Below are 26,660 nucleotides of genomic sequence, written 5' to 3' on the forward strand. Positions count from 1 at the left end.
TCATATTGGCAAGTCATTATCCCCATCGTCGACCAGGAAGCAGAGCGAGGGGGCACGGGCACGGGAGTGGCTCAAGGTCAAAGGGGGGCGAGACATCTTACTTGGGGGGGCAGAAGCAAGAGGGGCCACAGTGGCTCTCACACGTCCCTGTTGGGGTCAGAGAGAGCAAAACAATTTTATGTGGGCAGTAAGTGTGTTTGTATTTGTATAAAACACTATTTATCAATACAATAAATACAAATAAGCATCACTGAAGTAAAAAGTAACGAATTTCTTGTTTTCAAAACCATTATTGAAATCTTGTATTATGTTCGGAATAACACATTTTGGGTTATTGCCTAGATTTGTCAAATTCCACCACCAGCATCTGATGTAACTTAATGAAGCAATGCTTAAAGTAATGTTTGTGTTTTCTGAATATAAATGCGTAGTGCCCACATAAATGCTTTTAATTTCCTCGGGTGTTCTAAAACCTTTGCATAGCACTGTAAATGAGTTCCACAGCCTACATTATCAGTATTACCAATGTAAGTAATACTCTTATAAGTTGTAATAGTGCATGTGGTTCATTCTCATACACTATTTTGAAAAGTAGGTTTAGACAGCCTTATAAAGTACTGTACAAACGTCAAAGACCAAAACAAAGTTATTTATTTGTCAGTGTCAGGAAAAACAGAAAAATACATTTTACAGAAAATTACACAGATGCCTCAACTAGTAAATATAATAGCAAATTTTCAGCATTTAGTGTCCCTTTCCCTTTATTTCAGCTTCTATTCTTTTTTGGGAAACTTGCTTTTACTTTTTTAAAGAAATCTGCCAGGATATTTTTTCATGCTTCTTGTAAACACATGCAAAGTTCAGTCTGAGAAGTTGGTTGCATTTTCTGCTTCTAACAATTAAAGTAATCCCAATTACAAATTTTAAACATCAATCCATAAAACTTTATTCAACATCTGTAAATTTTCTTTTTTGTCTGTGTTCTTTTTCTCAGTAACAACTTTTTTCAGATGTGCAAGATAAAGCAAGAGTGAAGCTTGATTCTCTCCTCTCAAATATGAAATCTTTCAGTACTGTTTATCTGATGGCGACAAGTTTGGTGGTCTACCTGATACTGCATGGCAGTTAGGAGTCCCATTTTCTCTATATTATTTAAACATTTTTTGGAAACTTGTTTTTTCACTTTCCTTTTGACCTTCCCTTCCCTTATGCAAGTGGGTTACCCTATATCTAATCTCCTCAGAAATATCTCCTGAAAAATTAATAATGGCTGTTTTGACTGGAAATTAAATTAAGGGTGGTCTCTGACTTCTGCCCAGGACCATATAGACTGAGACTGAGACTCTTGTATTGTGTGGCAGTATGTGTGTGCATCTGTGCTGAATTCTTACATGTTTAAGTTAAAGGTACAGGTTAGGTAGTAGCTTTGGTATGAAAAAGTGTGTGTGTGTATATAAGTGTGCAGCCTATCATGTTTAGCATAGCTGTGGACAGTTCCATATTAAACAATATTTTATCTAGAGTTCTTCATTGTTCTCTAACGTTTGTCTCCTGTTGTGTAGGTGTTTACATATTGGGTCAGTGTTTGGTCAGTGATCTCATGGACAATACTTCCTTATTCTAACTTTTGTCTTTCTTTCAGACACACCCACACAGTGCTTCTTTATAGTTGGGATCTTTGTACTGTCCTTGTAAAATATTTAGCTTTACCAATTTGCATTTTTATGTGTGTGTAGGCTACATTTATGCTGATAAGCAAATATAGTGCTCCATAAAACGCAGGCACTTCATTTAAGCTACCAAGTGTCTTGATAGCTTGTTATCTAATTAGGTTAAGGTGATTGATCATTGTACAAAGTTCCACACTGGCCCCTGGAACAAATTTGTCTAGCCAAACACTGCACTTAGAAGCTCCTTACTTTCATAAAACCAGTAGATAATAGATAGTGCTCTTTGTACTATATACTCTAGTGTGGTGTTTCACAATCCTAATCCTGGAGGCCCTATACACTTAACATTTTTGTATTGTTTTGTAACACACCTACTGCATCTCAGTGAGTGCCTGAAAATGAGTTAATGAGTTTAATCAAGGCCATTAGAGCAGGGAAAACAAAAAAAATTTAAAAAAATGTAGCAGAGCATGGCTGCTGTTGAGTATCTGACCTGCCGTGGTGTGGAGCCCTCTGCTGGGCGCTCTCTGCGCTGGCCTCGTCCCTGGTTCTGTGAGTGAGATCCGTACGAGCGGGACACCAGGCCTCTCATCTTCAGCTGTGGGTAGAGGTTGGTGCGCAGGCACAGAGGGTTAAACACAGGGTCCTCCTCCAGCTGCTCCAGGCATCTCTGGGAGGCATAAAGGCAGTTAAAGAGATTACTAATAAATAATAACAATGATGATAGTAAGTTTAACGTATCGAGTACCTTTCTCATATTCAAGAATAAGCTCCAAGATTTACAGATCTGGGTGATTTTGGGCTCAAAATTTATTTGTAGTACTGTTGTGTAGAGCAATTGCTAGAAACAAAAACTGCAGATGACTAAATTGAGTAAAAAGCATAAGAAAAACTGGTAAAACTATGATAATGTGATTATCATAGTACCAGCATTTTTAGGTCCCCTAAAAGTTTGTATATGTTTCTATGTGTGTGCATTCTATAACCACATTCATAACACATGACCTACTGACATTACCAGTTGATCATGCTCTTACCTATGAGATATTTTTGCCAAGGCGCTCTATGATGGGGAGGAAATGACACATATGAGAGTAGGACGTTGAAACCCAAAAATGAAGTTATTAGTTTCTTTTACAGTTAGAGCTATAGTAGAGAATGACATAAGTAGGTCATGCATTGCTAAAAGAGTTTATACCTGTAAATTGTTGCAAAGTATGTAGAGCAAGTGTTACATGAAAACACAGCGCGATTGTGACTGTGCTGCCTTGGAATGGTAGAGATCAACTGAAGGACTTATTGTGTAAAAATCTGCCTGGTCTGTGTGTATTGTCTGTGAGAGACAGATAGTATGAGAGAATACCTGCACCACAGTGAGAGTGTTCAGTGGTGGATCCTCATTAGAGGTGGGCAGATTGTAGGGCAGCATTAGTTCTCGTGTGAGGATAGGCTTAAGTAACAGAGAGAGTGAGGCAGAGGACTGGAGTATGTAGTAAGAAAACACACGGGATCCAGAACCAAACTCTGGCTCCAAACGCACCAAGAGAGACCAGTCACGAGTCTGGAGACACACCAAATCAACAAATAAACATGCAACACGGAGGTAAATAAGTTTAAAACACTAAGTTGAAAAGGCAATAAGAATATTTCAAACTAGTACATTACATCTCATCATAAATATGAATCTGTGTTCCCTTCACCAAAGACGGGGTAGACAGATGTAAAAATTTGCCACAAATTCTGAATTTCGACCACAAAATTTATTGGTTTGGTGGTCTGACTGGACAGAGCAAAATGTGTTTATCCTACGTACACTGTATTTACAACTGACAAGTATGCTTCAGTACCAAAAACCAGTCAGACATTGCTCTGAAAGTAGAAAAAACAACTAAAACTTTACATTAATGAGAACACTGGTGTTATAGTTACTGTGGTGGTCACCCCTGCCAAGCTGGTCTGGCCTGACGTCATCCAATTTAGGTTATTTCATTCGGTACTGTTTAGCTACTGCAGCTATAGCATCTTGGTGTAACACTAGCTTATTTAAAACATTATTAATAGAGTAATATTAGCAAACATCCAATGGAACAGCACCTATGATGACAGGCAGACCAGCTTAGCAAGGGGGACTACAACGATCACCATGTTAGGTATCGTGTTGCTTACAGGTGATGAATTGGATTTGTCTGATTAGTTACATGTCTGACCAAACAGGTTTGTTAAAATTGTAGGCAAGTGGCCACTCTGACCCCAGGCTCTGCATTTTAGCAGCCAAAATGTGAAATTTGGTGGCCAGGGGCACCAGGCAATAGACAATGTGTACCCCTGCACACAGAGACACTCTGGACTGACTCTGAGTGTGTGGCAGAGAGCGTGGAAGGTCTGGTGGTTGTTTTCCATCTCATCCCAGTCTAGCTGCCAGCAGGTGGTAGGTCTGATGATCAGTGGAAGACCGTACAGCACAGACTGACACACTCCATCTGCCTGCAAAGCTCTGAGACACACATATACTGAATGAAAGCAATGGCTTGGCTATAAATCACATTTACGCCAAATGTAATTAATCAGTCAGCAAAGTCTGCTTTGCGCTGGAGCTAATTAGCACTGTGCAATCTGCACGCCTAAATCATCATACATTTACCTCAAACTAAGTTGTTAAGTCATCTCAAACAGACTTGCTTATTTGGTTTCTGACACTGTGTGACATCCATCATAAACAGCACTATGTAGTCAGAGACCACCCTTCATTTATTTAATTTTCAGGTAAAACAACCTTTAAGTACAAGTTCTTCATTTATCAGTTTCCATAAAAAAGCAGAAAACATTTATACAGATTACTTAACAGATTTTCACAGAAGCCCCAACAACTAAATGTTTCAGTACTATGGTGACCAGCCACTGGCTGCGCTGCCTTAAGAGCGTGGGAGGTGTGTCCATGCAAAGGGGCCATGCTAAGAGGCTCTTGGGAGACGCCGTGCTCACGTTAGGAGAGACATTTATTGTAGTTAAGTAGTGGATGTTAGTTTAACATGTCTTTGTGTTATGTGTGCTTTAATGTGCTGGGCTGTGGGGGTAGTTCGTGGGGCTAAGCATCTACAACAGAGAGGAGTCCTAGGGCAAAAGTGACGTTCCCTGCTGTCACGCTGTGTTGATCAGCGCTGAGTGGCGGTTCTCCCTTGCTGCCTTTTCAATAAAAGAACATTCGCCTTTAAGCGCAATGTTTCCAGGTCTTCTTCTTTGTTGATGCTACAGTATTTAGTGTGTACCATCCTTTGCCTTTATTACACCTTTTGTCAACATTGATGTCAAGTTGACATGACACCTTTGTCAAGTGGCATTCATTTTTTCTGACACTGGGCTGTGTCATGACACTTTTTTGGGTGAAATGACGTGGCATGTTATCACAGCTAACTTTGCAGCCTCAGTGTATATCACAGTTAATGTTGATGGTGATATAGCTTAAGTCCTATAAAGGGTAAAATGAAACTCACCAGAAAGTGCTGCTCTTTTGTTCAACCAGTCGGACTTGGCAAGCTACGCCATGTTATCAGTATTATGTCACTGTGACATACACTGAGCTAGTCTAGGTCATTTCAGTCCCCCAAGAAAATGTCATGACACAAAAGTCACCTGACATGGATGCTATGTTAACTTGATCAAAGCTGGAAAATACAATGTTTATGACAAATAACGCCGATTGGAACAAGCTGGAATAAGTTTATGAATGTTTGTGTGGGTATAACTTCATGGCTGTGTTGACTGGAATTTAAACAAATGACAGGTACACAGTACTGTTGCTTAAAATAGCAGTAGCAGCTATCTGAAGGCTGAATGTTGTCCACACTTTGGTTCATTTGTATAGATATCAGAATGACATATAGTGTCAGAAACCACACTCGTTAGTGGATTTGAGATTATTTAACAGCTCAGTATAGTTTGAGGGGAGAATATTCTTAAGATATTAGGAATTTAGTTCCAAAAATTTGAACATAGAGAGTTTTTGAAAAGAATAAGCACTGATATTAATGGAAAAAACGTTCTTATTTCTCTAATAAAGGCAGTACGCATCATAAAACAACACAGTGAAGCCCACTCCCAGCAATGTATATCAAGAAAAAAGAACAATTTTGAAAATGGTCTATAATGCATTTGCAACAAAACCCTTCATATGCAGTTTGCATTATGCTATTAGCAAAGTCTTAGCTTCCATTACTTGTTAGGTATACTAACCTCATAGCTCCAGTGCAAAACTAATACTAGTAAACAACTTCATTTCACATCTGAGGTAAGGGGAAAGTTGTGTTAATTTGATTTTTGATCCGACCACTGCTTTAAGCATAATGAATAAAAACTAGTCATGTGTGCCTTTCACAACTTTACAATAAGTAAGCACTTAACATACGTGAACGAAGGAACAGTATAAAGCAGAGACCTGATGAGTAATCAAGCAAGCAGAAAGAGAGAGTGAGAGTAAAACTGAGATGACAGAAAGCAAATGAGACAAAACAACACAGCGAGAATGTTTCGATTTGCTGCACAGTGGCAAGGTAAGAATGCTCTCACTGTCGCTCCAAAAATCCTTCAGATCAATGATCTCATGAGCATGTAAAACATATGCAAAACCCCCAAGTCATCACAATGTATGGCAGTGTGTCTGTCTGTGTGTGTGCTTCAAGCCTCACACACTGAAACCTCTGTCTAGTTGTTCCACACTACATTAGAGCATGACTCATACCCATGTTCAGCAAGACACTGATGCCCTTTTTGCATAATCCACTCATTTTCTCTCACTCTCTATCTGCCTCTCTCAGCCTCTCTATCTCTGTTTCTCGGTTTCTGTCTTACAGTCCCTTTTTCCATAGGTTACTTTTTGTCCAGCTTAACATTTAAACCTTACTAAACGGTATTCAATACATCTCTCATTGCACAGATCTGCATTGTTGTGGGCAAGGAGGCTGTTCTAAATCTTCCTGGGGAGATGCATGGCACAAACTAAGCAGGGTAAAATGTAACATGAATATTTCACATAGTTAAACAGGTTCCAGTACGACGTGCTTTAAGTCGTATCCTTGTATTCTCATAGCAATGTCATCCATGAACAACAGTCACAGATATTTCTTCAGATTCATGTTAAACACTTTTTATACCATAAAGCTTTTTCACACCTATATTATTTTTATCATCTTCTTGGTAACTGTAATATAGCAGTATTTTGAAGCTTATGAACAACTTAGAGTACAGTACAGTCTTCACATGCTGAGGTTAGTTTTAACACAGTATTACACCTAGCCTCCTAAAGTAAACAATGAAAGAAGCCCATATCCTGCCACAAAAATTCAAAACAGTCATTTTTTGGGAACTTTTTATGTACACAATAATCAAAAACATACTATAGATGTCAAAGATATAAAATATATTCTTATTTTATTGTGCTGATATTTCTCTTGTACCTTGTGGTCAAAAATAAATTCGACGCATTTGCCACTTGACACGCCTCTTTTCACCAATCATATTTATTTTGATAAATATATTTTCATGTGTTTAGTTTGGAAAGCTTGTCTGCCTATTTTGAAAGATATGACATTTTAACGTCTGTCACAACTAGCTCCGTCTGTGGGGTAAGTGATGAGGTCTGCACTCAATTCTCTTTCAGCTGAATTGTCCGCAGACGGTAAAGTTGTTCTATAAAGTATAAAAGGGTTCTATAAATGGTTATCATTATTATAATAATTATAGTAAGGATAACTATTTATAGAACACTTTTTATACTGGTGGCAGCTTATTGTGCTTTAAGGCGAATGGTAATAAAAGAAATTAAATTTTTGATTTTATTCTATTACTGTTACTGTTACTTTAGAGTATTTAGAGTATTATCAATCTAACAATCTAAAGCAATAACAGATTAAAGTAAAAAGATAAATACCAAAAGAGAGGTAGAATTTTAATAAAAAGCTCAATCAAAGAGTTACGTTTTCAAATGTTTCTTAAAAGTGTGCACTGAGCTTAAATGCCCAACAAAAGGCGGAGTTCCACACTTTTAAAGCATAATAACAGACATTATAACATTACATTTTCTGTATTTTACAGATGGCATTTGCAGGAGATCATCAGGTGCTGGAACATGAACAGACAGACATTCTGCGAGGTACACAGGTGCTTTAAGGCCATTTAGAGCTAAACAGTCTAAAAACTAGTTAAAGAACTTTAACATCTATCCTAAAAGATACAGGCAGTCAGTGCAGATCTTTCAAAACAGGGGTGATATGAGCTCTCTTTCAGTTTTTGTTTGGATCGTGCTGCTGCATTTTGTACAAGCTGTGAGTTTCTCCGCATCACTCAGTGATAGAAAAGGCTCACCTTTAGCAATATTTCTCAAAAGATAAAAAGCTACTTTGGTGCCAGTGTTTACATGCAGGATCTAAAATTACTCCAAATCTAAAATTACACCCAGGTTTCGTACTTCAGTTTTGGTGTAAGAAACTAAGGGCTTCTGAATTTTAGTACCAAGGATCAGTTTTTCAGTTTTTTCCTAATTTAGTTGTAGAAGATTTTGTGAAAATTTGAGAAATATCTGATGGACAACCTGTAAGCTGGTAAAAAGAGTCTTGATTTTCAAAAGGAATGCAAATGTTTACTTATGTGTCATCAATATAGCTATGAAAATTGATAGCATGTTTTCCTTATATATATACAAATACTCCATATAATATTCATATACATTTGATATTACTTTAACATTCAAATGACTTTAATATTATTTAGCAAAAACGAAAATGTTCCAGTTTGTGCCTTGCTCTCCTTACACATTTTCAACAAGATAAACTGCTTACTAAACAAGCTTTTTTGTTTAATTAAAAAATAGATTGATAAAATTTTAATATAACTTTTTACATATAAATACTATGCATGTTAGTCCTGATTACACATAAGGCAAATAACAGTCTTTAATCTTTAGGTTTTTTTAAAAGAATCCTCTCAAAATCATGTTCAATGGCATAATAGGTCTTCAAGAGCTGCTGACAGTGCAGAAGTGAATCAATGGCCCTATTCATGGCAGAACTTTAATGTGACTGGCTGCTTGCAGGCCTCAGGCTGATCTATAGTAATTAAACTTTGGCATAGCTACAATGGAACTCAGTTTATCTCCAACCATACTTGACGACTCGTAGTCGTTGAGGTGGGGGGTTCTTATTGGACAGGCTCTTGTTAGGGGGCTGGAAGTCCCGGACGCTCTCAGTTTTGGCTCCAAGGTCAGGTGTGCCAGGTAGAAGGGCAGGACTCACCAGCCTTTCCTGCATGTCACACTTTATACACACTACAAACACACACCGTTTTATTTACTTCCTTGCCTGCAAACATATTCTGTATGTCAGATTTTCAGAAGTAAGAAAGGATTGCTTCTCAGTGTAAGATAGAGTCCACTTGTGAATGTAATGTGAATTACCAGGATTAGGCTTGTGAGCAGGGTTGGTTTTCGGGCTGAGCGTCTGTTCAGGTGCAGGTAAGAGCAGCTGAAGCTGTTCTCTTTCTCCTGCTTGGTCATGCAGCCATGCTTTTAGAACATTCTCCACTGCAACCACACTGTTCTCCACTAACTGAAGGTCAATTTCTGCTCCTAACATCAGATCCTCTACAAAGAGAGAAAGATTAGTTAGATACTTGAGCAAGGAGAAAAAGTGAAAATGCTTTTGCATCAATCTCAAATCACCAGTAGAGGGAGCTGCACAACTGTTGCTTTTCCAAGTGTCAGAAATAAAGTTGACCACAAGTTTTAATCAACTCTTCTTTTGGGCTTGGCAAAAATAAATGTTTTCCAGAATTACGACCAAAACTATGTGTGTGGTTATATTTTTTTAAAATGATAATTTATGAGAGCTATTGATTAAAATGTATATTCCCCTTAAGGCAATAGAAGTGGTAAATATTTAGGTAATGAGACATGGCCTGTACTGCTATTCAATGTTCAGAGTAAGCTAAATCTTGTCTTATTTGGACATACAAAGTCCTTTTAGACTCTGGACTAATACTAACTTCATATTTTTTTCTAAAGAAACCCATTTCAAATATTTAGATAGCTGTCTTTAATGTATGCTGCATGGTTCTTTAATGCTTTAGAGTAGATGCTTGAATTAAGGGGAATAATTCCTCATGAATGTAATTGTGGAGTTGAACCTGTCCAAGATAAGACTACCTCAGCATAAATGGACTCTTCCTCTGGAGCCACTGCTGTTTTCAATTATTCATGTACCTCTATAGGGCCTGAAGAGCCTAATGGGAGCCAAGTGGACATGTTTAAATTTTTATTGTTCAGTAGAGAGAAAGAGATAGAGAAAGAGAGAGAGAGAGAGGGAGGGGAAGGAGAGAAAGAATGAGAGAGAGAGAGGGAGAGAGAGAGAGACGGAGGGGAAGGAGATAGAGAAGAATAAATGGAAGCAATCCCTAGCATGCAACCGCTGTCTTGGGAATTGTGCTGGGAGGAGACATTAGGGCACTTTCAGAGCAACAATATGCACTAAAGCGGTTTTGCAATAATTGCTTTTCCAGGTCATCAGTGAAGCAGAGCTGCTAATTCATTGTATCTGATCTTCAATTTACAAGTCAAACATCAACATGACTGTGTTTCCTGCTCACACAGTACATTACAAGGACACTGAAACCATGTTGAAAGTTAGTATTTAAACTATAAAGGAGCAATACAATCAATTACATGCGATTTGTGATAACATCATTCCAAACCGCATAAATACAGGCAGCATTCTGAAATAACCTTCTCTTCCTTGTCATTACCGGTAATAATAATAATAATAATAATCATAATAATAATACATTAGAATAGCATGTTTCATATTCCATAAGCCTGATGTCTTACAGAGAGCCATATTTTATGCACAGTATTTTGAAAAACGAGTTGTTGGTTCATTTAAAGGGAATTGGCTATAGCTGCAAAAAGTGCAATGAATGTAAAAGTGAAACTTGAAAGAATGTTGATAAATGCAGTGCACCTCTACACACTGATGAGACTTTTCATCTAGTAAATGTCACCCAGATGGTGTGAGTGGGCAAAAAAAAAAGGTGTGGATGAAGAAGCGGAAAGCAGGAGGCATGGCGGCTTTGGGTAGATAGCAGTGACAGATGCAGAGCAACCCCCACATCTCCTGTTAACACATTATATCTCATTATGCGTTTCTATATCTCCCTACATGTTCTTTCCTTCTGTGTTCAGATAATTCAGTTCAATTCAGTCGAATAATAACATGACTGTCAAAAAAAACAAACACAAGTATCTCCCTTTTTAGCATCATTTGTGTACAGGAGCCATCTTTACATTGTGTACCTTCTGTAAAGTTACTATTTTGAAGATACTTGCCTTTTTTGAACAACGGTGGTATGCTTTTTTAGCACAGTTTGTAGCATAATTTGCTTGACATTATCCATATTAATTTCCCTATCTTTCCTACACTTTCCTACATTATTCAGTCCATATGTATTTGGACAGTGACACAACGCATGAACACCTCTTTAAACCACATACTGAGAGTTCCCATGAACAGCTACCAAATGCATATTCAACACCTGGAATCAACTTCAGACCTTTTATCCCCTTAAATTTGTCATGAAATAACAAGGGAGCAGACCTCACCAGGCCAAGAAGCTGCTTAGTAACTGTCCAATTATTTTTGAGCCTGTGAAAATGGAGGGATCATGGAAAAATGGCTGTAATTCCTAAATGGTTAATTCAATATTTTTGAAAAGCCCTTGAATTAAAACTAAAAGTCTACACTTTAATCACATTTAAACTGCTTCATTTCAATCCACTGTGGTGTTGTATAGAGAAAAAATTACAAAAACTGTCACTGTCCAAATACTTTTGGACATGACTATATTAATCTAGTCCTTATTCCTCTGGTACATTCCCTCCATGTCAGTAAAAAAAAAGCTTGAGTGGTTACTAGCACTCATCTCCAACCCATTTGCACAGAAACCACGCAAGTCATATCCTCCCTCCATCACTCTTGATCTCTCTTTCTCTCCATCATAAGTGTAGATAGACATCAGAGTACCAGACTGGCCTGGAAAGAGCAACTCTCTTCTTTGAGAGAAACTAATGGGGTGTAATTGATCATTCTGCAGCCACTAAGAGATTGGAAAGTTTAGCTTGACATGTATTGTGCACCTAATGACTACTGAGCCATTAGGACTCATTACTCTCTGCTAGTTATTAGCGCTATATCTCATCCTATGAGGTAATGGTGAAAGAGCAAGGTTATGATCTCGATAATAGATTATGAGCAGGGATTTTTTCCCCAAAAAAGGGGATTTTTTTTTTGTCTTTGATAGTGCTGTATGTGGTCTGTAGGGGTTTTCAGGCCGTGGATTTTGATTCACAAATTTACGGCTGTGACTGTTTCAAAAGGAAAAAACTGTTGGTGAAAAAGATCATGAATTGACACATTATTTTATTTGCTTTGACAGCTTTCTGTTAGAAGGAGGAGAAGAGACAGAGACAGAGAAGATGAACAGATAAGATGAAAGAGAGAGGGAGAGAGAGAAGAGCAAGAAAGCAAAAAGACAAAAAGAAAAGGAATGAGCATAAAACAAAAATTTAAAAAAGAGGGACAGGTAGTGAGTCATGGAGGGAGGAGAGCATAGGAAAAAAGCTGACATGTGGAAACATACAGTCTGCTCAACATTAATATAAAATCTGCATTATTAGCAAATGATGACTGATATCCACTTGTACATGCACACCTGCCAGTATTCTGCTAACGTCATTACCGCAACAGTACGACCTTTTCAGGACCTTTTCCACCGTCAGAACAGTCGACTGTTTCCTGAACTGCTGAGTCCAAGTGCAGTGGCGTCCAGGTGATTTTCCACCTCAGCACTCAGCATGGAAAAATTATAAAAAATGAAATCTAGATATACGAATCTGGAGCTCTACAAATGTTGATCTCCAGATTTACAGGGCCACTATACTGTACAAACAGACCTTTGACTTATGAAAGTTTGGTAATGCTAATGAGTGAAAGGCAGAAAAAAACAAGGTGTGGATCTTGAGGGCTGGGGATACAGTTACAATTGGGAGAAAAAAATAATTTGAATAAATTCAGAAATCGCATTTAAAGTACATCAGGCGCTGAAACAACTGCTCATCGGCTTCTATCATGAGCATGTTTTGAGTCAACAGGTTTTCTCTTTGTTTCTACAGAGAGGAAAATGTTTAAAAATAATGTTCTGTGGCAATCAACCTTACACCACAGATGCAACAGAGAGAGATTATGTTGAAAAACTGGAGTATTCCTTTAAGGGTATTGTTGTGGTTGTGTAGCTCCTCTACACGATACTACATGTGGGATGTTTAGGAAAAAGCAAATTTGACAAACAAATTGCCTACAGACTGAAAACAGGTATTACGTTCGATAATTTTAATCTCTCAGACAAAACAACAACGTTGCTGAATGCTTCTACCCATGAGTTTACTTGTTCTTTCATCACTGCACTAAAAGGATAGTGGAGGTGAGTATGCTTACAGTGAAAATCCCTTTCCTTTCTTAAAAGAGAAAAAAAGCTGAAAAAAGAGAGGAGGTAGACAAAGATCCTCTTAACTCCCTGCAAACACTATCATTCAAGGCCAAATCCTCAAGAGAAAATACACAATGAGTGATGGTGTTGCAGTGCGTGGGGATGGACCACCATGCCAGTTCCGCCCTGCACACAGGACACTCACACACAAATACACAAAAACACAGTCATCTATCCGCCCATTTCAAAGTGCTAGTTTATCTCTAAGTTAGTGAAGCCCACCAGACAGTAAGTGAGAGAGAGACAGAGCGAGAGGGGGAAGGAGAGAGAGACAGTCGGCAACAAAATCTCGGTTTCAAAACAACCTATGTGGTTAAAATGGAGAATATGCTTATCTTAGCCTAGAGCCAAGAGATAAGGCAACGCAGGGGAACGGAGCTGTGCACAACGCTGTGTTTGTATAAAACATCCACTGCCTGTTTAGTTCCATCTATGACTAAGCAATGTGAATACAGCCTACAACTCTCTGACCTTTTGGTCGCAGTTCTAAAAATTTTACAGCAAGTGTCCTTATATGGTTACATAATAAGGTAGCTGCATATACATATGAAGAATATAAATGAATAAAAGCAAGAAACATATTTAACAGAAATCAACAACTCTGTAATACATCCTCTTTCTGTAAAATATTCAAAAATATGAGTACAAATGATTAAAAGATAAAGAGAAAATGGAACTCATAACAATCATACAAGACCTGGTAGACCACCTTAATTGTCACCATCAGATAAACAGTACATGGAGAAACAGGAGAAAAATCAAGCTCCACTCTTGCTTCCAATCTGAAAAAATCCACAGATGTTTCTGTCCATCCTTTCACTGTGAGAAGACAATTCAATGCTGTGAGTCTGAAAGGATGTGTAGTTGTCAAAGAGAAAAAATGCTCTAGAACACCAGAACTGAACAGAGCCTTGACCTGATTATCATTAATTGTGTTTGTGATGACTTGGATTCTGAGCAGCTGAAAATGCAACCAATCTCTAAAACTGAACTTTGGAGGTGTTTATAAGAAGCATGGAAAAATATATGTTCAGGTTTCTTTGAAAAACAGAAAGCCAAAAAGGAAAAGAGTGGACACACTACATACTGAAAAACTGAGGCTTCTGTGTAATTGTCTGTTAAATGTGTTTTTTCTGCTTTTTTCTTGACACTGAAAAAAAGAATCATTGGTACTTAATGGTTGATATAACTGACTAAAGGGGCTGCTGTAATTTTCAAATGGCTGTTAAAAAATAACTGAAAAAATTAAATTATAAGGTTTTGATATAACCATTATCACCATATACACATATTTACATAGTCCACAATATTTATATATTTATATCAATATTGATTTAGATCTATGTCTATCTATATCAATGTTTATATACTCTATCTGATTTTGTCACAAATATAGCCTGAAATACCAAAGAATTGCTTGCACCCCAAAATGTAAAATGAAGTTAAGTAAATTACATTGTATCAATAGCTAATGTATAATAACAGTAAGGTGGTGTACTAGAGAGGGTATATAAATGTAGTGTTAAATATTTCATTTTAAGCTTGGCATTTTTTTTATTAGGCTATCAGTACCAACATCGGAAAAGCAGTTTTGTGCCTTCTCACCTGCAGCCAATATAAAAATGTGCACAGGTTGTTATTCCTCTTGACATGTCTGTTTCAAACCAGTGACCTTCTACTTGTCTGAAACAGTAGCAACACTGGAAAGCTCAAAGCAAAAGTGTCCTACTCCAACCCTAAATCACTTCCGTGAATAAGACGTGAAAGCCTCTGAGGCATTAGATGCTCTTCTCATCAGAACTGAGACTGTTTTTTATGGTTTTATTTCTAGCAGTTTAACGCCAGAATTTGGCTAGAAACAGCTGGTTCTAGATCAGCCTAAAAAGGCATTTCCTAGCATATGCCAGCTGAAGGTCTGAGAGCGGCTTATGGTGATGAGTCATGTTGCTTAATCTCTGAGTGAGTGAATAAGGGTTTATGGTGTTGCTTTGTTCCTCAGCTCCCCCTGGAGCTAGCGACGTTTTTGATACCACCCTTCATGCCACATACTGTTTCCTTTTATTGCATGCTGGAGCCAGTCTCACACCCTCCCTCCTTATTTCTCACTCTGCCTCCCCCCTCATCCAGCCCACCCTCATCTTTCCAACGCTCTCTCCTTTCCCCTGTCCTTCTCTTTCACACTGCCTCAGTCTGGACACGCTCCCTTCCTTCTGCTCTTTCAGTCTGCCAAAATTTTTCTCATTTTCTCGTCTTGCTCTACCTTCCGTTGACTTTCTTCTTTTTGGCTCTCCATCTCTCAGCCTTTGTCCAGCTAGAGAGAGGACTTTTTTCTTTCTACGTTTCTCTCTCTCTATTTCCACCTGCTGCTCTTCAACTCTCTCCTCCTTCCTTTTCTTTATTTTGGCTCCCTCTCTTCCTCCCTCCCAGCTCCCCCTCTCGTCTTCTATTCTAAAAGGTTTGTTAACTCCTCAAACCAAACCCATTGAGGATTTTGGCCTCTTCTAATCTGATTTATTCGCTTATTGATTTCCCCATAGGAGCACCACTTAGGTAATTAATTTGGGGACTCATTAATTAGGCTAAGCTGTTGGTGTCAGGGCTTAGGGTGTTTAACAGTAACACTGTAGTGATTACCAGTTAAAGGTATGATCTGTGTGGACTAGTGCCAGCATTATAGTACAGCAGTGTTAGTCAGATTAGGTCAATCTGATTCATCAAGTAATTTTCATGGTAAACTGTGCAATGGTCAATGGTGAGTAACAGGGCATTACCTACTGTGTGCACAGCATAAAGTCATTTTGAGATTAGACATACTGAACGCTTTCAGAGCAGAGATTGTCTTTGGCCTGTTTTCAATATCCATGGTTGTGCTCTTATGGAGTCGGTTGAGGATACGATAGCCTAAACAGCTTCTACAGGCTGATAACCCCACTTAGGGAGGTCACCAGCGGTCCAGGAAACAACTCTTCTATGCCCCAGAAGGTGAGGCCTTTATTCTTTATTATAAGAAACAAAACAAGACCCAATCCCTCCTATAAGGCGTTGACTTGTCTCTAATAACGCCCTGTTTAATTTATTTGCACAAAAACCTTGAGATTTAATGCTAAAGACTGTGAGAGAGGACACTGTCACCTGAAATGACCTGAGAAGATTAGGCTAAATTACAGACACACTCTGTATCTGGTCAACCATGAGAGATATATGGTGCACATTCTCTAATGGGCAATAAACAGAGATGGCCAGGTGCTTCTGGAACACAGCAGTGAGATAGAAAATGAGGGAATGTGACAGATGCTATCCATCACTTTCTTTCCTGCAGCTCTATGACCATAGTGCGACAGCGGACTGTCTATGTCTAGACAGATTAGTCATGCTAAATCTATTAACAGAAAAATAGATGCTTGACATCCACATGTAGAAAGATGTTTAGTCTGTGTTGATTAAAGACTGCAGTCTTTACATTTACAGCAGGCCAAAAGTTACAAGAGGAATGATTAGAAATACAGCCTACTTATTAGTTATCAATGTTTAGTCTCTTCTCACGTAAAAAACATGGACATTTGAAAAAATGGATATGACATGTACAAGATGGAATGCTGTAGCAATGGTTGTACGAATTAGGGTTTAAAATATCCCATTCTATAAAAAGAGAAATTGTAGCAATTTTTGTTTTGAGTCACTAAATATATACAGTTTTTTAACCTACCCCAAATGTGATTGATCAGCCAAGACATGTTTTGTGTTCAAATTCTGTTCTTTAGTTTTAAACCTTGCTATGAGATTAACATTGCTAACACTAAAAGTCAATATAAAACCAAATCTTTTCCCTAAACACGACAAACATTTCTCTCAATCTGCTCAAACCTAATTCATCCATCATGAAGGTCACACAGATTGTCAATGCGTGTGTTTACATGCCCTTAGTAATCCAATCATAATCTGATTTCTGCAGTTCTGATGATTTAAATGGTCACGTAAACAGCATACTCTGATTTTTTAGATTTTTTAGAAATCTGATTAATAAATCTGATAAAGAGAGCTGGGTTTTAGCTTAGTTGTCGGATTTCTCAGTGCATGTATACTCTTACTCGAATTTCTTTCGGATTTCTCAGTCTGTGCACGTGCGAAAACAGACCACGGTACCGGAAATAAGCAAGTACTGTTTAACACAGCAATGCATTTTCATATTTTCAGGTAAAGTAGCACAATGATTAAAAAAAACTGCAGCATGAAGTTTAAATTTTACAAGGGTTTACATCACATCTCATTCTGTGAGTTTATTTTGATTAATAATTACTGATTTTCTGCAGTTATCTGATTATTAAGTGCATGTACACACTCTGAACATGGCTTAGAGAAACCAAACACGAAATAAAGGATTTAAATATCCTTCATCATCTAGACGATGTATGTTCATATTTTCATGTAATGTGGCGCGATGTTTAAAAAAAAAAACGCGGCATGAAGTTCGGGTTTTATGTTACGTTTACGTCACGTCCTCTTCTGTGAGTTTATTGGTTGGTTGCAAAGCAGAAATCTGATTACTGCCTCACTCATGTAGACGCGGAGTTGCTCATTATCTGATTACTCAAGAGAAGGTAAACGTGTTGATTACTGACAAAATCTGATTTTCTGCAGTTATCAGATTATTGAGTGCAAATGCACTCAGTGTTACCTTTAGTGTTACACAAGCATGTACAATAAATATGACTTGAAATTAATAATGCAAAATTTAAGTATTTTGACAACAATGTCTCGCTACAATTTCTCAGTAGTTTGAATGGGGTACTTTGCCAACATTCTGTAAAGCTTGTCCAACCTAGCATCAGTTGCTACAAAAGAATGCATTAGGTAGAACATGAAGAGGTGAATGAAGTTATCTAATTTTCATGAGTAACAGGTGTTAATACAAGTGGTACACATACACACACACACATACATCCTTTCAGCACAGTTCTAAAACTAAAAACAGCTTATCAGTTTGCCTGTGTTGGTCCCAACCCAAACCAGCAACAGACACTAACCTTGAGACCTATTTACATAGCTGTCAGCTCCCTGACGCCTGGTGAATTATTGCTTTTACTCACGCATGCACTTTATCTTATCCAATAGCAGCCTGAGAGTCATTAGCGTTGGCCCTGCTCTTCACATAAGCTTGCTTCCTTGACCATTCCATCCTGTCGCTATGGTAATGCCACAGGGGGTGAGAGAGAGAAAGAAATGTGGAGGGCAGGTCCTTCTTGTACACACACCCCTCCCTAATCATAGCACTAAATCTGCCACCTCTGAAACTACAGGCCTGAGTTACTGCTGCTGACAGTGAAAGAGTAAAGGAGAGGTTGATTGAGAAGTCAAAAGACAGACAGACTAGACTGGGTGGCCTTGTTTTGACTTGTCACATGGAAAACTTGTGATGTAATAGAGAGCCAGAGTCACAGTCTGAATTTCAGTGTAAGCAAATTGGAACTACAAGACCCATGCACTGGGAAGAAATCAGTCTCAACTTTTGAAACCCTTGTTGTCAAAGTGGAGCATGCCTGACGTACAGCCAGAACGGCTGGTATGGCTGATTAAGTGTGATCCTTTGTGGCCAAATGGTATAAATCTTACCTGGTGTGAAAAAGCATGTTTCTCCACAAACTTTCTTTTTTTGTTTTAATCGGCATTTCTTTTTCCAGAGATCATCTGTTTGAGGGGCAAAAAAGAACTGTCTTTCTGCTTTTTTAAAATCATTGCTCATGCACAAGCTCAGAGCAAAAGAGTTTGGCTGCTGTCATGACCACTGAGTTGAAGGTGGTGTATTGCTAATATCTAATTTTTCTGCATTTCTAACATGGTCAGCTGAGCGAAATTTACAACTAATGTCATTGGCTCAAATTTTGGTGCAGGAAGAAAGTGAAGATGACATTATCCAAGACCCCTTCTTTCTGGGGTTGCATATACCACTGAGCAAATTCCATTCAAAAATAGCTGCTAATTCTCTCCAGGTCCTATATTACCTCCATAGGTAAAGCAGCACTGCCTTTACCACCACAATGAGTAATCAAACCCCAATGGAAACAGGTATTACAGCAATCTAACTCAGATCCAGTACCTGAAAACAACAGCACTGCACAATTTGGAAGTTTCAACTCAGCTCAAGTCCATGTGATTCAACTTATCGGGTAATTTTCAAGGTAAACTGACATGATTATCGATGAGTAACAGGACATTACAGCTTGGTTATGAGCTACGCATTTCTGTAAAAGCATTATTTCCTTGAGGTCCTTTGGCATTACTCATGATACGCACTTTGATCTGATATGCATTACAGGTTTAAACAGCTCTGTTTTTTAACACTCTGTTAAAAAAAAGCAGAATCATGAGTAAATGTGCTCATTGAATATACAATTAAAGGTAATGCCATGATAATGTAGTCTGAATGGGTCATTGAACCTACTCTCTGCAGCTTAAGGGTGTAAAATTGCAGAGAGATTCCAGAATCCATGATTCACCCTCAAAGCTTAAAGCCCAGGTAGAAATGCATGAGGCTGCATCATAATGACACCATTCTGATGAACACATGGTTTCACAGAATAAAAGAGATTTTGTCTTCGGCTCTAAGGATTTAAAAAGCAATTGACTTCACATGATCCCAAGCATTTTGACACTGCACCTGTCATTAGAAAACAATGACATTAATGTTGTCCACACTTTAGCTGTGGTACCTTTGTCTGTGCACATGTTCAAGACCACAAACATTAACACAATCTCTCTGTCTTACTTATACTGTACACAAACACACGCTCCCATGCTTCCTTCCTTTCACACAATGCCTTCCAGCGAGCTGATCATGAGGTCTTCATGTTAGAGTTTCTCCAACAAAGCCAAAAACAGGATGTGAGGGAGGGAGCGAGGGATGCTGGACAGTTCTATAGTCTGCCTGCTCTGAGAGCAGCCCTGGGCTGTGGAGGTCATTGTGGATCTGTGACTGGAAATAAGATTGTGTGTATATGTCTCCACACAAAGGAATTGTTTGTAGAAAAATCTAGTTTACACAATTTTCCACTTACCAAAGATGGTGGTCAGTTAGCCAATACATGTTCAGTGTCCAAATTTTACTTCCTTAGTTAGGAGCTACGAGGCTCAAGAAGTCAATAGTCACCCAAATCCACTCTGTAAATACATACCCAAAACTTCTCTCAACTCACTCAAACCATGTCCAGATTGTCATTAAGGCCATGCAGACTTGTCAGTGTGGTTTAGGACACACAGTATGACTTATGGTGAACTGTAAAAAAGAACAAAACTTCCATGTAGCCGAACACTGCAGCCAGCCATCTTAGAGAACAGGTCTTGTCTAGCCAAAACACACACCATGATTTCTGTTGTTTCTTTTTATGAATATCTGTTAATTTTGATTTTTTCAGAACTGAAGATATATGTTCAAAAAAAGAAAAAGGAACTGCAAATTTAATCAAGCATCCATATTCCTGAAGGACGTGAATACAAAGGAAAGTTGGAATTCGACACAACATCTGTTGTAAAATGGGTGCCCACATTTTTATAGATCACAGAAGTCATACTAACTGTCTTACACCACATCCACAAATCTGAAAAGATTGGACACTAAAGATGTCTTGGCTGATTGACTATCTGGATTAAGTGGAAAACTGTGTAAATGTCTGCCAAACCATTCCTTTAAGTTTGTAACAATTTCATTAAAAGTTTGAAAAACTGAGCATTCAAAACAGTATTTTGAGATTAAAACTCTATCGCTGCCATGGCCATTGATTTTTTTCTGAAGTTCTCTCGTCATTCATGGAAATCACTGTTGATGATCAAAATTAGGCATCTGAGTGCAACTTAAAGTGGGAGGGGTAAAGTGAGAGAGGAGTAGTTATGCTATGCATGCACTCACACTCAAACAACCAGACTCTTTTTTTGAAGTCGCTTATATATTCTATGGTTTGTGATTTTTTAAACTAACTTTGTTATTGAAAATCAAATCAAATCTTGACGTCATATTTGAAAAACTGACACACCCCAACTGTGTCTGTGAATATAAGAGAATTGCACTGATTCCTCTTGAGAATATACTCAACTACTCAGTTAGTATGAACTTCAACAAATGCAGTGCACTAGATGACCCCTGCCTAAGAAACAGTCCTGCTCTAAGCAGATTAAATCAGATGACCTCAGTCACTCTGAAGGCTTGTGTCAATGGAAGAAGGTTTACTTTGTGATTGGGAAAGTTTTACAAAGTTACTTTGTGATTTGGAAAGCCATGTTCCAGTTGTGGTTGTTTTGACTCCCTTTGCTTCTGCTGTGATGATAGAATTCTCCGAAATAGCTAATATATTTTTTTTATCAGCTGTTATGCAATTTCCAGCTTGGCTGACTTTTCAAGGGTCAGACTTCTTTAAGTTCGTGAGAGAGGGATGGCCAGACAGAGAAGCTTTCCCTCACTTTCACTCAGAGGAGGAAACAGAACAGTACTCCACCCAGTCCACACACTCCCTGTGCTAATATAAATACACAAAGTAGGACACAAAGCTCAGAATGCTGGCAGAGACGAACATCTGGAATGAGGCGTGCGTTTCAAAACTGAACACACTAATCAGCCTTCCAACTTAAGTTAACATTCCAATTAACATTCCAGCACCCTGAACTGTTCTGACTGATAAAATACAGCTGGGCTAACTGTGTGCCACCCACACTTCAGATATTAGGAGTAACCTATCCAGTCTAAATGGGGTATTAAGATAACTACATACTGGTGCTCTTCCTTCATAAACTTCAGTGGTGTTTTACAAATGCTTTGGAATTGTATGAAGGGCTCACAAAATATGTTTATTAAATTCATAACAATGTCATTTTTTAACAAATGGTGCTTAGATTTCACAGTCAAATATCTGCACCAATAGCTATCAAGGTAGTTGATGGGAAAAAAAACACAGCCTTATATTTAGTAACTAGTAGAAGGTCCTTTATTGGCAGTAATTTCATATAAACCCCCTCTGTAGCTGTTAATCAATCCTGTGCTATGGTTAGGAGGTATTACAGTTTATTCTTCTTATCTCTGTTGTCGGAAGAAAACCCTGTATCTCCATTTTTGATGTTTTTCAGTTTTTAAAATAATTTGAAAATGCCTGTTACCCTTTACATTGTATGTAAATTTCATAATGAATGGACTAAAAGAAATGACCCAAAATGACTTGGAAAAATTTCTGGTTCCACTGACTTACATTAAAAGTAAAGTATGTTTTTCCTTCTCCTGTAAAGTTACCATCTTGGAGATACAAGGTGTTCTTCCGATAGCAGCGTTATTAAAACAGTTTCAGTTCAGTTGAATGGGCTACTTCGAATCATATCATAACAATGATACGCTTTTGAGGTCAGGGCTCTAACTTTGCCATTTCAAAATGCAGTTTCTTCTGTAAGCACCAATCTGTTGTTGATTTATATGTTTTGGATTATTGCTAGGTTGCATAACCCAACCTCCTTCAAGTTTTAGTAGGGATGCACCAATATGGGAATTGGGGGCTAACATGAGAAGTTTTTAGATGTACATAACTGCTGATACCTATACACAAACATTCATAAAATACAGGACTTGGGACTACATCCACCCGGATTCGCATTACAGTGCAATGCATCATTTTTTCTGTAGGGTTACAGATGCACTAAAGTAAATAAAACACAGAGAGTTTAGCCCAGTATCCCAGCGTCACCACAATGTGCTGCTCTCCCAGAGTACAATAAACGTGTCATCAGATATTACTTTGAAATACAGCCAAATCAGATGGTCTGTCCGATGCCAATAATTTTTTTAACAATTATCTGCAGATACTGTTATTCCAATTCCAATGTGATACCATATCATTGTGCGTTTTAGATCACAGGTGGTACCTTGACATTCTGAGCTTGACATTCAATCATCATTAGATCTTTTTTGATATTGCACCAGGTCAGGGTCAGGTCACACACACAGCTGCATTACTGTGTTTTACTGTGAGTATTTGGTTCATCTTAAGCATGGTGTTTTTTGTTGTTGTTGTTGTTTTTTTTCATGTATTTATTTACTTTTTCCATGGGAACCTCCTGTTAGTTAGCCTGTGGTAAAGTGAGCCTCAGACTGCTAACCACAAAACCTTAATTAAAGTAAACATGTAGAAAACAAGAGAGGGCTTAAACCTCAGACTGGAGCTCATGTATAAAACCACTCATTCTGTTGCTGTTTTGGCTTGAGACTCATGTTAGAGATGCAACAAAAAGCAATCTATAACAGATGCTCAATAATAAGTTTATATGTGAAGTGCTCCTGTTCTAATGTATAGTACATTTCACAATGAGGCGTTTTTCCCCTACGAACTCATTATTGTGGGGATACAAAGGCCAGCAATATCTGTGAGAGTGCTGAACTGAACTGGGCCCAGTTTCCCAAAAGCATCTTAGAGCTAATATCATCTCAACACTGAGAGAGTGTTTAGTGTGATGCTTGCTCTACCATTTAAGAATCATACTTTTGCTAAGATGTTTTTGGGGAAAACCAGCCTCAATCTAGATGACTATTCTCACCTCCTGGCTCGTCCCATGTGTTCTGTAGAACAGGGCTCTGGGCTCCAGATTAGCTCTCTCTCTGGAAGGCTCTGCTCCACAGCGATATGGACAACCAGCAGCCGGCGCAGACTCACCAAGTCTGAGTCTTTGAGACCCTGCTCCAGCTGCCTCAGTACAGCCCGGCCTGGCTGACTGCTCATCACCGTCACCTGCACAATGGCCATTCATACACTGTGGCTCAACACAATAAGACAGCTGCCCTTGAACAATCTAGTACTTGATAACTACTGAAAAGGTCATCAATTAATAATAATAAACAGTTCTTCAGAAATCTGTCTTTTAGAGTTCAAGATATCAAAACAATCAGGTCTGTTGGAAAAATAAAGTAATTATTCATTCAAGTAGAACACTTTAAAATATTGTAACCATTGATAATTCAGTATAGTTTATATAATATACCATATAGACAAGCCTTTAAAAAGTCAATTACTTTAGCTTTGATGAAAGTGAAAAACAGAAAAAGATCAAATTAGCAAACATCATTACCCCGTCTTCTTCTAGAAATCATCCAAATATTTTGCACATATTTTCATATAGTGCTTATATAAAGTGTTCCTGGGATTAAGTAGTCTTATGTGCTTTAGTCCCAGTCTTATGACCACAGATGAAAGCAGATGATAGCCTTCAGCTCTGCGTGTGCGACCACATTATATGTAGCATACGGCTTCAACAAGCTACTAAACCTCTAAGACGCAGGCATCTCTGTTTGAATTACAGTCACTCTGTGCTCTCTTGCAGCTGTTTAACTCTAAAATGAGAGAGATACTGGGCTCAAATTGTAACATTAATCTCATTTAGCAGAAAAAAAATCAGAACAATCTAATTAAATACACTTGTCCTCTGCTCAGCTTCCTGCATGGAGAACATTAGTGCTGGATTTTAATGGAGCCTGTAGAGAGCAGAGAAGCCACGACAGGCCATGTGGTATGTGTCAGGATGTTGATAGATACATTAAAGATTGGTAACAGAGATAAAATATGTTCCAGATTTCTTTAGGCAAATAATTTAAATATGTACTAAAATAGTCTGAAGCAAGTGGGACTTCATTCAACTTGATGTGAGGTTTCACTGAAGTGTATCATTCAGCTTGATGTTGCGCACTTTAGACTGTATATACTGCTGCTATTCCTAATAATGTTTATACTCATTGTGTTGTAAACTACCTCATAACACTGTTCTGTGAGAGCAATACGTGCTGTCACATAAATCTGTCTTATATGCTATGTAAATATGCAAAAATTCTATTCCTACTCTCTCATACTTGACTCTAATGTATGTATATTTTTTATTTCTGACTAATTTATGTATATTTTTATTTTTATTTCTGCCTAATAAGTTTATGTGCAATTATGTGTCTTGCTACTGTAACACTAATTTCCCTGCGGGATCAATAAAGTTCTATCTATCTAGCTATAATGATAGCACACCAGACATGTGGCAAAGGTCATGTTCTCAAACAGAAATGTGATACCCTGATTGATCAGCAGCAAGGCAAAGACAGGTTGGACCCTGAAAAAACAGACCAGAAAACTCACACTCTAGTGTGAGTATTGGGTTCTCACCTCTACAGAGCTGCTCTTGAGGTCATTCACCAGTGTGGAATGGTGAGCGTAGTGCTTGTACTGCTGCAGGCTGTCCAGTACTGCCTGTTTAAGCAGTTCGGGCCGTGGTCGAATGCAGCCCTCTGTAGGCAGAGAGCGCAGCTCCTCCACACACGAATGCAGGCGTACAAGATTACTCTTCACCTGCTGAAAGATTAGTAAATTCATAATTTTTCTTTTTTTGATAAAAGAAAGAATAGTCTGAGTGAGTAAATTGCGTAGTTGACACCACACACAACAATAAACACATACAGCAGATGATGAATGCCACTGACACTGGCAACAGTCAAACATATAGTAAGCCACATCGCTTTCCTATTGTACTCTGCAAACAAATTAAGACAAAACATACATCAACCAGCCACTTAATTAAGTACACCTTCTTGTTTCTATGTTCAGTGTCCATTTCATCAGCTTCATTTACCATAAAGGTGCACATTGTAGTTCTACAATTACAGACTGTAGTCCATTTGTTTCTCTGCACACTCAGTCAGCTTTTATCCTGTAACTGTAGAACTACAAAGTGCACCCATATGGTACACAGACCTGATAAACTGTACAAGGAGTTTAAGCCAGGTGTACTTAATGAAGTGCTCGGTCAGTGTATATGGTCTCTTTCTATCTCACCACAAATGGCAGCAGGCACTCCAGCTGTAGATTCACTGCGTAAAGACTGAGCAGAGGCACTCGGCTTGGTCCCTCCAGAGCGCTTGCTAGAGAGAAGAAGTTTTCAAGTGCTTCACACAGGACAGAACATGTTTCTGACCACCAGGGTGGCGATGTGTCCACAATGAGCACACGAGGTGGCTGTCTGCAGAAGGACAAGGCACAGCACACCTGGCTGGCTAAAGGGCCAGAACGGTTTCTGCCACTCATGCCTCTCGAATCTACAGAACAGGATAGTAACAAAATATGATGTAGTGAAACAACACAACTGCCAATGAGCTACATGAAAATTTCACAACAGACAACAACAAAGAAGGCTATAGTAATAAAAATGTAATGAAAAAAATACATTTCTCTGAACGTTTTCCATGGCTTTATGAAACAAGGAAGATATTGTTTGTTACATCAAACAGAGAGACTAAATATAGCTATAATTCTCTGCAATCCATGGGCTCATCAGTGCTATTTCACTACACAAGAGCACCCTTTCACTAAGCTAATGTTCTGGATCCTTCTGTGCTTCAGGCTTGGTCCTCTG

General features: G+C 38.3%; 1 protein-coding gene across 1 annotated transcript; it reads right to left on the reverse strand.

Moving 5' to 3' along the window:
- On the reverse strand, positions 1-26,332 carry LOC118825387 (meiosis 1 associated protein). Its single transcript, XM_036595974.1, has 10 exons — positions 26,084-26,332; positions 25,418-25,603; positions 23,822-24,004; positions 9,115-9,298; positions 8,826-8,985; positions 4,023-4,164; positions 3,034-3,231; positions 2,164-2,340; positions 793-795; positions 1-147 (listed from the first exon to the last, which is right to left on the reverse strand). Exons 1-10 carry the CDS (start codon positions 26,330-26,332, stop codon positions 1-3), a joined length of 1,629 nt encoding a protein of 542 aa, XP_036451867.1.
- Between the last annotated feature and the right edge of the window lie 328 nt (positions 26,333-26,660).

This window comes from Colossoma macropomum, unplaced genomic scaffold, assembly GCF_904425465.1.
Source record: "Colossoma macropomum unplaced genomic scaffold, Colossoma_macropomum, whole genome shotgun sequence".
Taxonomy (NCBI): Eukaryota; Metazoa; Chordata; class Actinopteri; order Characiformes; family Serrasalmidae; genus Colossoma; species Colossoma macropomum.

Coding starts and splice junctions, on each gene's coding strand:
- LOC118825387 (XM_036595974.1), bottom strand. CDS start 26,332: ATGAGTGGCAGAAACCGTTCTGGCCCTTTAGCCAGCCAGGTGTGCTGT. Junction 25,604..26,083: donor AGTGCCTGCTGCCATTTGTG/GTGAGATAGAAA, acceptor CTAATCTTTCAG/CAGGTGAAGAGTAATCTTGT. Junction 3,232..4,022: donor CTCTCTGCCACACACTCAGA/GTCAGTCCAGAG, acceptor GTGTGTCTCCAG/ACTCGTGACTGGTCTCTCTT.